At 43.5% G+C, this 15,990-nt stretch overlaps 1 protein-coding gene across 2 annotated transcripts in view; it reads left to right on the top strand.

Moving 5' to 3' along the window:
- The first annotated feature begins 8,560 nt into the window (after positions 1-8,560).
- The window catches only part of DHODH (dihydroorotate dehydrogenase (quinone)), a 305,977-nt gene continuing 298,547 nt past the window's right edge, over positions 8,561-15,990 (top strand). For both annotated transcript variants that reach the window (XM_069216710.1, XM_069216711.1), the window contains exon 1: positions 8,561-8,745. In XM_069216710.1, the coding sequence (XP_069072811.1) occupies positions 8,707-8,745 (39 nt within the window). In that variant the 5' untranslated portion in view covers positions 8,561-8,706. The remainder of the gene's footprint in view (positions 8,746-15,990) is intronic.

The raw sequence follows: 15,990 nt of genomic DNA, 5'->3' as shown, positions 1-15,990 counted from the left end.
GAATTGCATTAGAACTCACATATTCACTGACTCATTGTAGAAGGCTGGCCTGGCTGATAGTAAGTACCTGATGGTACTTACACCTTGTGCCAGGTCCAGTTATCCCTTATTAGTAGATTAGTAGTGTTCTAGCAGCTTAGGCTGATAGATTTAGCTATAGCAGAGCAGCTTAGGCTGAACTAGGAGACATGCACACCTCCTACTATACCACTTACATCATATAGCACTATATCATAAGAATCACAATACTCAGAGTTACCAAAAATAAAGGTACTTTATTTTAGTGACAATGTGCCAAAAATATCTCAGAGGATATACTCCCTTAGGAGGTAAGTAAAATAGACAAAATATACACCCAAACCAAAATCAGGTAAGTAAACAGTTAGAAAAGTAGAGCAAACACTGTGGAATACAATATGATGCAATAGGCCTAGGGGCAACACAAACCATATACTAAGAAAGTGGAATGCGAACCACTTAGGGACCCCAGGCTTAGTGTAGTGTGTAGAGGGTCGCTGGGAGTGTAAGAAAACACTAAGAGTGTCCAAGATACCTGTAACCGCGTGGGTGTGGAGGAACCACTCCAGACTGCGTTATAGGTTTAAAACGAAGGATTTTTATTGAAGTTATGGTATATGGTGGAATTAAGGTAGGTTTATTTCAGTCTTTGCGAAGATGGGTTTTAATTGGTGGGATGTTCTTGAGGTCCGTTCCTTACTCGTCTTTCTCTCTCTCTCTCTCTCTGGTTCACAGGACTTTCCCCCCGGGAAGCGCATGTGGAGAGAAAAAGAACAAGAGCTGTAAGTGATCTTTTAATGATATCTCTTTTTTTATACAAGGTCAGTATGTTTCCTGTCTTTCTAGTTTTGACAATATTACATTACTCTCCTTATCTCAGGTTAGCCCGTACTTGTCTTCTGTTTTCGTATTATTCTGATTCCTTATCTTTCTTGTCTTTCTGTTTTCCCTTAGTATTCAGCAGTTTCTGTGCTTGGGCTTCGGCGGGCCTTTTAATGGTAATGGTGGTCTACAATGCCTGTCGGTAAGTTTTCGTGTTTCTCCCTGCTTCTCGTTTGTTTTTCCCCTTTTCCCTTCCTGTTACCCTAGTGCTCGAGCCTTCCCGTTTTCTCGGTGATTGTCTATTCCCTCCTCCCCTTTTTCCCCATGTTACCCTTTTCACTCCACTCCACTCCTTTCTCTCTCTCTCTCTCTCTTATTTACAGTCACTCAGGGACGTAGTCCCATGCACCTGAATGGCCACGCTTCTCCTGGAGCGTGGCGGGATGCTGCAATTCGGCCTCCCGGTCGCCTGGAACAGGGTCTTCTCGGAATCACCTCCCAGTTCCTCTTCCGATACCCGGACGATACCTTCGGTGATGGTTCACAGTCGCGCTCTGCTCCTTGTCTCTCTCCTTTCCACCTCTCAACGCTGAAAGTGCTGACTCTGGTATATTTGACCGGCTGGCGTCCCGCCGCTGCGGAACGATTGACCAATCACAGGCAGCATGACCAGGAAGCTTCGGGCAAACAGGGGCAGAGTCAGCACAAGTGATAGCCATGTGCGGGTGCGCAAGCTCTAGCCCGTCACAATACCCCACCCCAAGACCCTGAAAAGTAGAAGTAAAGTGACCCTACTTCCCCAGAAACACACTAAAGTCATGATAGGAGATTCTGCAAAGACCACAACTGACTGCAAAGCACTTAAGACGGATTCCTGGCCCTGAGGACCTGTAAAGGAAGGGGACCAAGTCCAAGAGTCACAAAAGTGTCCAGGGGTGGCAGGAGCCCACTAAACCCCGGATGAAGGTGCAAAATGGCTGCCTCCGGGTGGAAAAAGCTGAAGATTCTGCAATAACGGAAGATGTCAGGAACTTCTCCTTTGCACAGAAGATGCCCCACGTTGTGCTGGGGGATGCAGAGTTGTTTCCACGCAGAAAGACCACAAACAAGCTCTGCTAGCTGTAAAGGTTGCGGTTGAAGAAAATGGGTGCTGCCCGGGCCCAGGAAGGACCAGGAGGTCACCACTTAAAAGAGGAGACAGACGGGGCACTCAGCAACACAGAGAGCCCACGCAGAAGCAGGCAGCACCCACAGAAGTACTTGAACACGGGTTCAAGAAAACTGAGCACGGCGGTCGTCTCAACACCACAAAGGAGGGTCCCATGAAGCCAGTGGTCAACTCAGCGAGTGGAGCAATGCAGGACGGAGTGCTGGGGACCTGAGCTATGCTGTGCACGAAAGATTCCTTGCAAAAGTACACAGAAGCCCTAGCAGCTGCAGTTCACGCAGTACACAGAATTACTGTCTGGCATGGGGAGGCAAGGACTTACCTCCACCAAATTTGGACAGATGGACTACTGGACTGTCGGGGTCACTTGGATCCAGCTCCTGTGTTCCAGGGACCACGCTCGTCACGATGAGAGGGAACCCAGTGGACCGGTGAAGCAGGCGTTTGGTGTCTGAGTTAGGAGGGGGAAGAGTCTGTCAACCCACGGGAGATTTCTTCTTGGCGTCCAGTGCAGGGTGAAGGCAGACAGCCCCCAGAGCAAGCACCACCAGGAAACAGTTGAGAAAGCCGGCAGGATTAGGTGCTACAATGTCGCTGGTAGTCTTCTTTCTACTTTGTTGCAGTTTTGCAGGCATCCTGGAGCAGTCAGCGGTCGATCCTTGGCAGAAGTCGAAGAGGGAGATGCAGAGGAACTCTGGCGAGCTCTTGCATTCGTTATCTGAAGAGAAACCCACAGGAGAGACCCTAAATAGCCCTCAGAGGAGGATTGGCCACCTAGTCAGGTAAGAACCTATCAGGAGGGGTCTCTGACATCACCTGCTGGCACTGGCTACTCAGAGGCCTTCATTGTGCCCTCACACCTCTGGATTCAAGATGACAGAAGTCTCGGACACACTGGAGGAGCTCTGGGCACCACCCCTGGGGTAGTGATGGACAAGGGAGTGGTCACTCCCCTTTCCTTTGTCCAGTTTCGTGCCAGAGCAGGGGCTGGGGGATCCCTGAACCGGTGTAGACTGGTTTATGCAAGGAGGGCACCATCTGTGCCCTTCCAAGCATTTCCAGAGGCCAGGAGAGGCTACTCTTCTCAGGCTCTTAACACCTATTTCCAAAGGGAGAGGGTGTAACACCCTCTCTCAGAGGAAATCCTTTGTTCTGCCTTCCTGGGACTGGGCTGCCCAGATCCCAGGAGGGCAGAAGCCTGTCTGTGGGTTGGCAGCAGCGGTAGCTGCAGTGAAAACCCCAGAGAGCAGGTTTGGCAGTACCCGGGGTCCACGCTAGAGCCCCGGGGATGCATGGGATTGGCACCCCAATACCACATTTGGCACGGGGGGGTCAATTCCATGATCTTAGACATGTTACATGGCCATATTCGGAGTTACCAATGTTAAGCTACATATAGGTATTGACCTATATGTAGTGCACACGTGTAATTGTGTCCCAGCACTCACAAAGTCCGGGGAAAATACCCTGAACTATGTGGGGGCACCTTGGCTAGTGCCAGGGTGCCCTCACACTTAGTAACTTTGCACCTAACCTTCACCAAGTGAGGGTTAGACATATAGGTGACTTATAAGTTACTTAAGTGCAGTGTAAAATGGCTGTGAAATAACGTGGACGTAATTTCACTCAGGCTGCAGTGGCAGTCCTGTGTAATATTGACCTGAGCTCCCCATGGGTGGCAAAAGAGATGCTGCAGCCCATAGGGATATCCTGGAACCCCAATACCCTGGTTACCATATAGTAGGGAATTATAAGGGTGTTCCAGTGTGTCAATTAAAATTGGTAAAATTGGTCACTAGCTTATAGTGAAAATTTTAAAGGCAGAGAGAGCATAAGCACTGAGGTTCTGGTTAGCAGAGCCTTAGTGACACAGTTAGACACTACACAGGGATACACATACAGGCCACAAACTATGAGCAATGGGTTCCTGGCTAGCAGGGCCCCAGCAAGATATATAAAACACACTGACAAATAGGGCTTTCACTATGAGCACTGGGGTCCTGGCTAGCAGGATCCCAGTGAGACAGTAAAAACACCCTGACATACACTCACAAACAGGCCAAAATTGGGGTAACAATGCTAGAAAGAGGCTACCTTCCTACACTCATCCACCTATGCATTCGCTCAATGGGTTAGGCATCTAGGATAGATATGTCTCTGTAACCTACATGTCTTTCATGCCCTAATTGTACATGTTTTCTGACCTGTAAAAACTTGTACTAGTCTGCTCTGCTCTGCTGGATATCTTCTGCTGGGAATGAAAGACTGTATTTGCTGCCTGCTATGAGAATGGAAAGCAAAACTTACATTGCTGATGCACAATTTTTGCTTGTGTCCTGTGTTTGGGAAGGATTACTCTTATGCTGTTCTATCTGTGTCTGTCTTCTGAAGGAGGGACTGTTGCATTGTGTCTGTCCAAGGTGTACCTGTTGCATGACGAAGGGGTGTTTCCACTGATGAATTAAAGTGTTTTCACTGTTTATAGAGAAAAAATACATACAATGCTCTTGCATTGTATTCCCTATGAACGATGACTTTCTACAATATTTGACATGAGATACCTGTAGTCCTGAGACATTTGTATCCCCGTAGGGGCAGTACTTGAGAGCCAAAATATGTTATGGATAAGAGAAGCAGGGCCCCTTGCTCTACCCTCTGTTTTTACTCTTGTGACAGGGAGACACTAGTAAAATACATTTTAGCCCACCCACAGAAACGTTGATATATAGGTCTGACTTTAACAAAGAGCAAACATAAATATCGACAGAAGAGACATAGCCATACTGTTAGAAATGGGGTCTCTAGTTGGCAGTCAGTTTACACCCTGTCCAAGTAGGGACCCTCACTGTAGTCAGAACAAGGGAGATACACAGCTCAGATAACCCCTGCTCACCCCTCGGTAGCTTGGCACAAGCAGTCAGGCTTATCTCAGAGGCAATGTGTAAAGTATTTGTACAAACACACACAGTAACACCGTGAAACACAACAAAAGCACTTAGCACCAGTTTAGAGAAATAGCCTATATTTATCTGAGTAACACGACCACAGCAACAAAACTCCAACACACTCAAAGATTAAACTTCAATATAGCTCTTAGAAACACAATAGCTCTAACTAGGGCTATGTCGTTGATGGAGTAGTTCCCAACAATCTGACGCCACTCGCAAGGAGGGTGACGCCGGTCACAGAGTCGCACATACCCCCAGGTACATTACCTTTGGCAAACGAGGAAACAATCCTGTGCATGGAATCAGAGAGGTGCGGTGTCGCTGGATCCGGTGCAGGGTCTGTTCCTTCCTGCAGAACAGGGGAGGTGATGCAGCGTTGGTTCCTGATGATCTGGCAGGGTCGATGAATCAGGCGGGTCAAGACGTGATGGGGTAACTCATGGGGTCGCGGTCATGCCACAGGGCTGCAGGTGCCGCAGTGGAGTCTGGTGTTACAGACGTCTGTGACACAACCCTTCGGGAGTTGCAGAACTTCAGCGAGGCTGTGGCAGCATCGGGCCTGCGGTGTCGGTCGGAGTTATTGCACTCCAGCGAAGACCATGGCTTCAGGTAGCGGCTCTGGTTCTGGAGTCATCCAGAGTCTGGGTGCCTGGATCTTCTCGTTTTCTCAACAGAACTAACTTTCAAGGGCCCAGGAACTGGATTGGCACCCCTTGGCAAGTTATGGTCCTCAGCAGGAGTACCCAGGTGATGACAGGTGAAGTCTTTGATGTCCCTGAGATTTCTTAACAGGGGGCAAGCTCAGTCCAAGCCCTTCGAGAAACTTCAGAAGCAGGATTTCAGAAAGCAAAGTCCAGTCCTTTCCCTCTTAAGGCAGAAGCAGCAGGCCAGCACAGGAAAGCAACTGACAAAGTGGAAGGTCCTCCTCAAGCATCAAGCTCTTCTCCTTGGCAGAGGTTCCTTTTGATCCAGAATTAATAGTTGTGGGGTTTTGGGTCCACTACTTATACTCATGTCTGCCTTAGAAGTACGCAAACTTCAAAGGAAAGTCTCTGTTGTTCACAAGATCCTGCCTTGCCCAGGCCTGGCCCCAGACACACTCCAGGGGGTTGGAGACTGCATTGTGTGAGGACAGGCACAGCCCTTTCAGGAGCAGCTGTCAGCTCCTCTCTCCAACTCTAGCTCAGGAAGACTCGTCAGGATATGCAGGTCACACCTCAGCTCCCTTTGTGTCACTATCTAGAGTTAATTCACAAATAGCCCAACTGTCAGCCTGACCCAGATGTGTATTTCACAGGCAGGTAGAGGTACAGAATGGTTGAGCAAGAAAATGCCCACTTTCTAAAAGTGGCATTTTCAAACAGACAGTCTAAAAACTAACTCTACCAAAAGATGTGCACTTTACTAGGTACTTAACAGTAAATCAGATATGCCAATCATTGATAAACCAAACACCAATACAATTTAGACAGAGAGCATATGCACTTTAGCACTGGTTAGCAGTGGTAAAGTGCATAAGAGTCCTAAACCCACCAAAAACTGATCAGATAAAATAAGAGGCAAAAGGTTTGGGGATGACCCTGCAAAAAAAGGCCAGGTCCAACACATACCAAAACTAGGGAAACCATAAGTATGAGACTGAAACGCCAGTGAACAGTAGTAAGCTTGATGCTTACAGTGCTAGATGTAAAAACCACTGCTGAACCTTAACACAAGGTAAGTGAAGAAAAAGGAGGATCGGTAAATTAAACTTTTGCCTAAGATCATTCAACTTAATCAAGCAGGGAAACCGCGATTAACGCAGGTTTTCTGGTTTCACTGTGGACAAATCAGCCAATAAAAGGTTATTTATTTGTCCATGAAGTCAGAACAAGGATGGCAAGCAAAAGCCACAGAAAGCTAGGCTCATAATGGCCTTGATGTTCTCTCTCAGGCGATTGCCATTGACAGTCATAAGCACTGAATAGTCCCGCCAGCGTGCAGGGATCCTGGAGCACTACTTTATGATATGTCTTCTTAAGTGTAGATTTTTGCCTTTCTGCAGTAAGGCCTTGAAAAACACAAGACTTTGAATTTGTGCAGCCTATAATCAATGCTATATTGGCCAATTCCTTCAGAATGTATTTAAAAAAATTAATACATATATACCTAATAATGACAGGCAAAATAACTGAAATGGTGATGTTTGCCTATTTAAATTTCTTTCACAAACCCTTTTTTAAAAGAGAAGGATGACGGAAGAGAGAACAATGTAGTCCAATAGGATACCCCTATGTAGATGTAATAATAAGAATGACTTAAGAACCTACAGCCTTTCAGTATTCAGTCATGCCCAGCAGGTGGCAGTTGCCTTAGTTATTTTTGTGGCTCCTGGTGACAGCATCTTGGAGCACTGAGCTCGGCCTTTTGGGGTTTTTCCCTTCAGAAATCTCATAGGAAATTTTGACAGCTTCACTCAAGAGATTTCATCTGGTCCAGTGTTTGTCTTTTTCCAACAGAAAAAAAGTATTTCTTTAGTCAAATAAAATGCCATCTTTATTTGGCAAGTGTCCTGTCTGTGAAAGAAAGAAGGCTAAGTCAAACCCTCATAATGTCTGCATCATCAGCCTTTCTGACAATCACATTCCTCACAAGAACACTGCAGGAACTTTTTCAGACGCACTTTGAGGGATAGGAAGAAAATTCACCACCATGGAACAGAGAAGCGATGTAAGAAGCAGCAGGCGCAAACTGGAGGTAGGACATCAAAGAAGCGAGGAAAGGGTCAGCCCCCTGTAAATTCCAGGTGTGGGAAATCAAAAAAAGAGAAGCCACCAGCAAAAATTACGTTGTTCCAGGTCGCCGTCAAGGGCATTAACGTCGAGACAAGAGGCTGTCCCTTTTTCTCAAGGAGCATTCATGGACTTCCCATTACTATCACAATGATTATATTATACATTAAAGCTCATTATTGAGTGGCTATCCCAAGTATCCTTTTGCGATTTCAACCACACATTTAGCTTTAATACGTAATTGTTCTATAATGGTTTTCTCTTGTTCAGCAAACCAATACAAATATTAAAAACAGTATTAAACTCGTAACAAGTTTCTCCCAGAGACCATTTTTGCTGGATAACCCGGATTTACAACTTTCACTGGGCTTTGTTGCACTGTGAAATTCATAAATAGTATCACACTGTTTTTTTAAACTCGCTGTTACGCTGTGTGCACTAAATCAATTCTAAACCTGGGTGCCAAGGTCTTACTGAGGTGGGGTGGGGAGGGGGAAGGTCGTAACGGGGTCAAAGGTTGTGTTTATCCTGGCGCCCCGTCCATAGCGGCCAAATGCTGCAGTCCCAGTGAACCCACCGTCAAGGTAGGTGCGCGAAAACCAGAAAGGAGAAATTGTACTTGACTGATAGTTGTCATAGGAGCCAGTACAAGAGACAACAGCAGAGACTCCGAGAGGCTCACGGGGCAGAAACATGCTTTGGCGCTCCATATGGCAGAAGCCATCCTTACAACAGTTACTGTTGGAGTCAACCGTCCCCAATGCGGAGCCCTTCTGTCAGCAACGCGTGGGAATACTGACTCAATTCTACGCACTTCCGGTAACTTCAAACGCACGAATCTTGACCGAATACCAATATGGCGACTGCAGTAGTTCCGGTACAAGAAGGCGATCTGTCGGTAGTGCTCTTAAGTGAATCACTGAGCGGCCGATAGGTGGATCTCGTGAAAGATTCCAACACCTAAGTTAGAGGATTCGAGATGCAGGGGCGTATGGCGGGGGCCGGCAAGAGCCTGAAGGTGAAACGGGCAGGGATGGGATGTCCAGAAACTGTATGCACGAACTTACTTTCAAGGTTTCTGTCCAATGCACACGCTTGCTTCCTCTGTCGCCCGTTGCCTTGTCCCGTGTGTACTAACCCTCTTTAACTTCCACGCACCCCTTATTCCCAATATCCCTCATCACACGCTGTCTCTTATTTTTACAATCTCCTCACGCGGCTGTTTGACATTTTCCGCTCATCCTGTTCCCCCCTGCCAGTATCTAATCTCATTCTTCTCCTTTTACAGGGCTCCTCTTCCTCGCCCTTACATTTATTCTCTACCCAGCTGCCTCTTTGTGTATTTATTGTGCCCACCATTCATCTGCGCCCTCATCCTGAACTGTAGGTGCTCCGTGTGACTGTGGGACACTTTTCGGCCAGTATGTAGCTTCTTGGGCAAGGTGCGCTGCATGGTAGGGCGTTCGAGCCCATGCACGCAGTGTAATTGTACCTTGCATTTATATAGTGCTTACTACCTGGGCACAAGCCCTATACAAGCATTGGGAAAGCCAACAGGCTTCGCCTATGCGACGTCCAATGGCTTTGTCAGTTTCTTTTTTTTTTTTTTAAAGCATTGCTGCTAGAGCTAAAGGCATTCGATCTGGCATGCAGAACTAGGGCACCGTTCCCCTTGCGCTGGTGCAGTTATTGTGATAAAACAGATCCATATTAAAATTGACTACTGTGCAATAGTGACGTTTTCTACAGCGCTTAAAAACAGCATTTTCAACTTAAAGATAAAGCATTTCCTCTGAATTGTTTTTGCAAAATTTGTCTCTAGTGTTCACCCCATGAGTAAATATAGCATTTTATACAGAGCCACGGAAATACATACCAAAAATAAAAGTTTTAATTTTTAGTTAACTCGTTCATTTACATGCACTGAAGTCAAAGAGAAGCCAACTTGACGGAAGGACAGCATCTACTGAGACTACAAGAGGCTTTTAAACCACTAAACCGATAAATGAAAGTGGCAGTCTGCTGTTTCCTATGTAAATGTATTTTTTCTAGCAGATGAAAGCTGAGAATCGATGCTGTGTGAGAGTTTGGCACAGAGGTTAGGAACTGCATTATGACATTTATCAAGTGAGATTTTGCACTGGGTTGTGCCAAAAAGGACCTCAATAAATATGTGTGTATGTGTATATATATATATAATTTTTTTTTTTTAACTCTGCCACAAAGACATTGTAGCAGGGAGAAATGGGCAATAAATCTGTTATGCTTAATTGGTTGCAAAGTCTGCCTTTTAGGTTAAGGCACCTGCTGAAGAGACCTTTGTGTGCCCATTAAATCTTAGAGAATACTATTAATGGTAAAATAACTTGTGATTAAAGCATTTGCTAGAGCGATTTGTGTTTTGTCTAGCCCTAGTTTTTAACCAGAGTAGCATAGAGGGTTATAGTTCTCTTGCAAAGCACTTCATGTAACTGGAGATGACAGATATTTATTTTATGTAGCTAGGTAATTGGGTTACTCCTACTTACTCACAGATAATTGTGTTACTTTCATAAACTATAACCATGCTAATATAGCACAGTGAGCTATGAAGGGCACGTGACTCCTACACCTTGTAACAATCACTGTCTCATGTTACACAGCCAGGACATTGATATACACATACATTGTTTATTGTAAATGTATAATGTTTATGTGTGATGTGAGGTTTTCTGGCATCCTGCATTGGGATTAGTCCCTCTCTAAAAGAAATAAAACAAAATAGTGATATTTAAATTACTTATTTGTGTAAACACTGTCAGACCAACACATCTAACATTCTTACAGTGCATGCATATTGCTTATATACAGATACTGAACAAAGTAAAAAGCATGCCTCTCTTAAGTACCTTTTAAATGATAAGCAGTGTGTGTTTGTTTCTCCTCTTTTGATTTTAGGTGTGAGGCTCCAGATAGCTCCTGGCTAGGATACTCAAACAGAAGGATGCCTTTGTTTTGTGCCAGCTGCAATTTCAGATAAGAAATTGCACACCCCTCCCCCATATTACTGCTCTGACGGAAAGCAGACAACAAGCAGGCGCTGCTGGAAGTGTCCTGATGTCATAAACCTACACAGGACAAATTCACCATATTTTAGTGGACCTAACGTCTTGGCTGGGTGGATGGTATCCACCCTGTGAGAACAGTGGGTGGCTGCTGTCTACCCACGTGTACCTCCGACTTACTATCCCTGACAAGATGTTGAAGTGCTTTGCTGCGAGTCGCACACGACTCCTGAATCCAAAGTTAGAAGTAAAGGGGTAATAAATTAGTAAAAAGTGCTTCCCTCTGCTTATAATAGTAGTTCTGTTAACTTTGTACTCTTGAGATCTCCTAGATTTACTCGAGGCTTTTTAAAAAGGATTAGATTAACCGAAGTGGATAAGTAAACAGAAGATTCTTCACTGTTATTGAGAGTGGTAGACGTGCACCTGTTGCTTGGATGGAAAGAAAGAAGTTTGGAAAGCATGTATTAGAGACCATTGTGGTTGAAATGTTTGGGATAAGTCGAAGAGGGGATGGAAAGGCAGAGGTGGAAGGCTTTTGTTTTGGTGTGTTTTAATTATGTATGCACAAATTAAAGTATATACATATATGTATACATAGATTTGTATGTGAATTATATATAGTCATATCTCTACATAGTGCATAAACCTACTGTATTTACATTTGTGTGTGTGTGTATATATCTCACAAACAACCCTTCGTCTGGCAAGAAAGGGTTGCAGACATTCTCTGGGTTATTTCAAACCGTTTTATTATTTGTGTCCATTGACGTGTTTTGGCTGCTTTACACCGCCATGCTCACTTGAAGGAGCACCACATTGCCAACACTTTTTAAAGTAACTACACACAATACACTTTTAGTGAACATAGAAGCATACTTCAGTTCACATTGCCACATTCTCTGTTTCAATCTATTCTTCTTTGTGGTGCTACTTTAGAAACATTTCTAATGATGAATTTTGGAGGTTGAGGAATTACATTTTAGGTTTATACACAACAGCAATACATTTATTTTTTTTCGCAAACTAATTTGCAGCATCTCCCTTAGCTTTTGAGATCTACATTTGCTATTATATATATATATATATATTAGTCTTCTCAGCTCACTCTGTTGTGCATTCATTCTTGGCTCCACGTGGGTTAATATTGAATCCGGTGCTTTACGGCACCTTAGAAGCACAATCCATTCTAAAAGGCAATACTTAAGTGCCTGTGTCACCATTCATATTAGTTTACATCATACAATGTATATGGTGTAAGTGGACTGTTCAGCTGACACCCCTTCGATTTGGTGCACAGTGTACATGTATGTATGTATATATAAATAAATGTGTGTGTATTCATATTTATGTGGTTAGACATACACATTGTGCATAGATATACATAAACTGATAAATTCGCTTGTACTTTTAAACTTCTGTATGTGTATAATGAAAACATAAGCCCATATATACATGTACATAGACAACTCATTTGCATACCCTGACATACACATTTTTGTCTTTCGAATGTATGCAGTGACATAATTTAGTTTTTTAATACATAATATTGTTACTCCATCACAGAAAGTATGAACAAACATCCGTATGCCCTGGTACCTTCCGTATAATCACATATACATACTATGATATATATATATATATATATATCACACAAGCATAAACCCTTATATAGACACACATTACAATTTATATCTACATAATGATACACACATTTATATAGCATAAAATATAACTATTCTCACACAAAACATTTTTAATTGTTTTTATTTTACTTTTCTGTATATATAGTTCTTCTGTTCTTATATATAACATCACATGTTAGTAAATACATAGGTAGATACACACATAAGAAGTGCATTCCTGTACAAAGCTCAAGTTAAATATCCAGATATACATATTTGGGTAATACATAAACATACATACATTCCCATGAACATAGCAAATGTAATTCTATATATGTGTGTGTGTGTGTGTGTGTGTATGTATATATATATATATATATATATATATATATTTATAGTCACTTAAAAAAAACAAAGGTTACAGGGACGTTGTAGTTAGGCTCACATTTTAAACATACAAAACCATATAAAATCACCAGTTAGTTACCTCAAGTAACTATAACTCGTGCCCTAAGGTAGCTATAACTCGCACCCTCGCCATGCACAGTTTTGTTTGTCAAAAATTGTATTGCAAATATTAAATTGATGTTATCAAAAATGTCTTGAGTGCACAATAAGGGCGCGGCCTCTCTGGGTGTCAGAGTAGGTGTATCTGGGTGTGAGAGTGGCTGTGAGTGTCTGGGTGTGAGATTGCATATATCAGTGTTTTAGTGGGTGCGTTAGTGTGTGCGCGGGTCTGTGAGTGGGTGCATGAGGCTGTCAGTGAGTCTGTGTATGGGTGCGTGAGGGTCTGAATAGAGCTGTGAGTGGGTGCACGAGGCTGAGTGCATCTGTGAGTGGGTGCATGGGTGTCTTAGTAGGTCTGTGAGGGGGTGCGTAAGTGTCTGGCTTTGTGAGTTTGAGAAATTGAAAGAAAGGAAGAGTTTTTTTAGGCTGTGATATATAATGTACTGAGTTATTTCTGTACAATTTAAAATAAAAAATGTATCGGTCCTTTTTAAAAATTAAAATAATTTGTTCTTAAAAAAAGAAAAAAAAAGTCTGGCCCGACTCAAACCCTGAGTGCGCAGTGTGAACGTCTGCAAACTTCACTCTGAACTATTGCTTTCTTCTTTTTTTTTGGGGGGGGGAGGGGGGGGGTCCTCCACAGTCCCTACATATATTTATTTTTAATTTTGCAAAATGCCCTTTATGGGCTCTCTTGCACCGCTGGGTAAGCCTCCAGGCATACCTTGCGATGCCAGTGCTTCAGCAAGTAAGGAGCTGCTTTTAACAGCAGCTCCTTGCTTGCTGAAGCATTTCCTTTCTGTTCTCTGCATGCGTGGTCCTACTGTCCAAAACTGGAGTGTTTGCTGTGACTTGGCTGCAGCTGCAAAGCTGCTACCATGCCACAGCAAACAGCTATGTCTAATGCAGGAGCCGATCCTGGGGGGTGGAGGCCCCCCTCCAACAAGATATAGATGGTGATCCCTGGTGCAAAAGGGGGTCTGAAATGGACCCCCTTCACTATTTTCTTTTATATATTCCCCAGGGAGGTAGTGATCCCCTGAGCAGCGAGGGGGGCCATGCGCCCCCCCTACATGGAATACTAATGAAGCCCAGGGGTGGTGGTGGTCCGCGGGGAAGGGACCAGGCCACCTCTGCTATTTATTTTATATAGCCTCGGGGAGGTGGCAATCTCCTGGGCAGTGGGGTGCCGGAAGGTCCCCTCGCTTCCTGAATAATCGAAGGCCCGGGGAGGTGGCAGTCCCCGGGCTGAAGGCGTGGCCAATGTGCCTCTCCCATACCTAAAAAAAAAAAATCCCCAGGGAGGTGATGATTCCTTGGGGGGATGTAATGGTGGTCCCAGGACTCCTCCCCCCCCCCTCCCAATACGGAAAAAGAATGCCCCTGGGACTTGGCCCACTCGGGGGGCTTAATAAACATGAAGCATGGGGATTCAGCGCTTCGTTTTTAAAACCTTTTTGTCCGATCCACTGTGTATCCAGCTGAAAATGTATATAGAAAAATGCTCGTAAAGAAATAATGAACGGATCTACACTAAAACAGAAAAAAAGTCGCTTTTTGGACCGGCTGCCAAATTTGGTGTAGTTCCGTCCAGTAGTTTCGGCGCTATCATTGTTCAAAATCCCTATGGAAAAATGAATGAGGAAAATGTGTTTTGGGAGCCCCTTTTTTCTTGACACGTCCCCAGAAGGATCACCTGAAACTTTTCAGACAGCAGCTGACATGACTGGCAATTTAAAAAAAAAAAAAAAAAAGTTTTGTGGCGAATCATCAAGCGGCACCAAAGATATAGGCAAGTAAATGCTTTTTATATAGTCACCATGTGCTAACTATAACTACCTAGTGGCAACAGGCACTAGTTAAAATATACAAACACATGTTTGCATTTACATAGACATGCACTTACCAGTGCCAACCCTCTACAAACTACAGACCCATATACCTAAACATATGTACATTCCCATTATGTCTTTACATTTATATAAATAAATGTGTATGGTATAAATATATTTGCATTGTTATGTACAAAGAGGTATTTTTTTAATTTATTGTTTTGTTCTTAGTTTTGCTATACATTGTTGTGAGTATTGTGATTGAATCATGCTTGGCAGAGTCAGCCTTTAGCTTATCTTTTGAAGCTGAGATAGTTTTAGTGGATCTTATTTTTAGGGGTAACAAATTCCATAGTTTAGCTGCTTGCACAGAGAAAGATGTTTCACCCATGTTTTGTTCTTGTAGCTGGGATTCTTAGATGGGTTGCCAGTTTAGACTGTAGGTTCCTGTGTTACATGTATTTTGTGAATTTTCTTCCAATGAAAAGTGGTCCTTTCCCATTTATTGCCCCGAGTGTTATAAAAAGTAGCTAGAAGGAGGATCTTCTGGTATCCAATGGAGTGCCTTTAAGTGAGGTGAGCTTTGGACTTCGAGCTTTACATGTAGGAATAGTTTAGCAGCAGAGTTCTGTTTTTTTTTTTTTTTTTTTTTTAAATTTTTTATCTTCTCATGGTTGATAAAGTTGAGCAATGATATAGACCATTATCGTAATCTAGTTTTAATAGGATGAGAGAGATTGTTGCTTGGACCTTGTGGAGAAATCTTAGATGTAGGAAGATGTGTTGCAGCGATTTCATGGTAAGAAATCTTGATCTAGATAGCTTATCTACTTGGGTTTTCATGGACAGCTTGGAGTCCATTGTAATTACAAGGTGTCCTACCTCTTTGAATATTTTTGGTGGTGGTCCCAGATCAATGGTCTTCAACCATTTGACTTCTGTGGACCTCCCACTTTATCATTACTGAACCCAGGGACCCCCACTGAATCATTATTGAAATTCGACCCCCCCCCCCCCCCCCAATTGAGTCATTACTGGAATCCGGGAACCCCTATGTAAAGAATGTCTCTGATTTAAACTATAAAACAATACACAAAAATGCAGAAAAAAGCATTCCATCAAATACATGCACCAGTGATGACACAGTTTATTTAATTTGCGAACCAAAAGAAAATAATAAATAAATAAAGAATGTAATTTAATAGGAAGGTTGGAGCATTTCTAAATTCAGTTGAAGTTACACATCGTTCATACT

Source organism: Pleurodeles waltl, chromosome 12 (genome assembly GCF_031143425.1).
Source record: "Pleurodeles waltl isolate 20211129_DDA chromosome 12, aPleWal1.hap1.20221129, whole genome shotgun sequence".
NCBI lineage: Eukaryota > Metazoa > Chordata > Amphibia > Caudata > Salamandridae > Pleurodeles > Pleurodeles waltl.
Note: the sequence above shows the minus strand (reverse complement) of the source record. Positions and strands in the feature narration are given on the sequence as shown.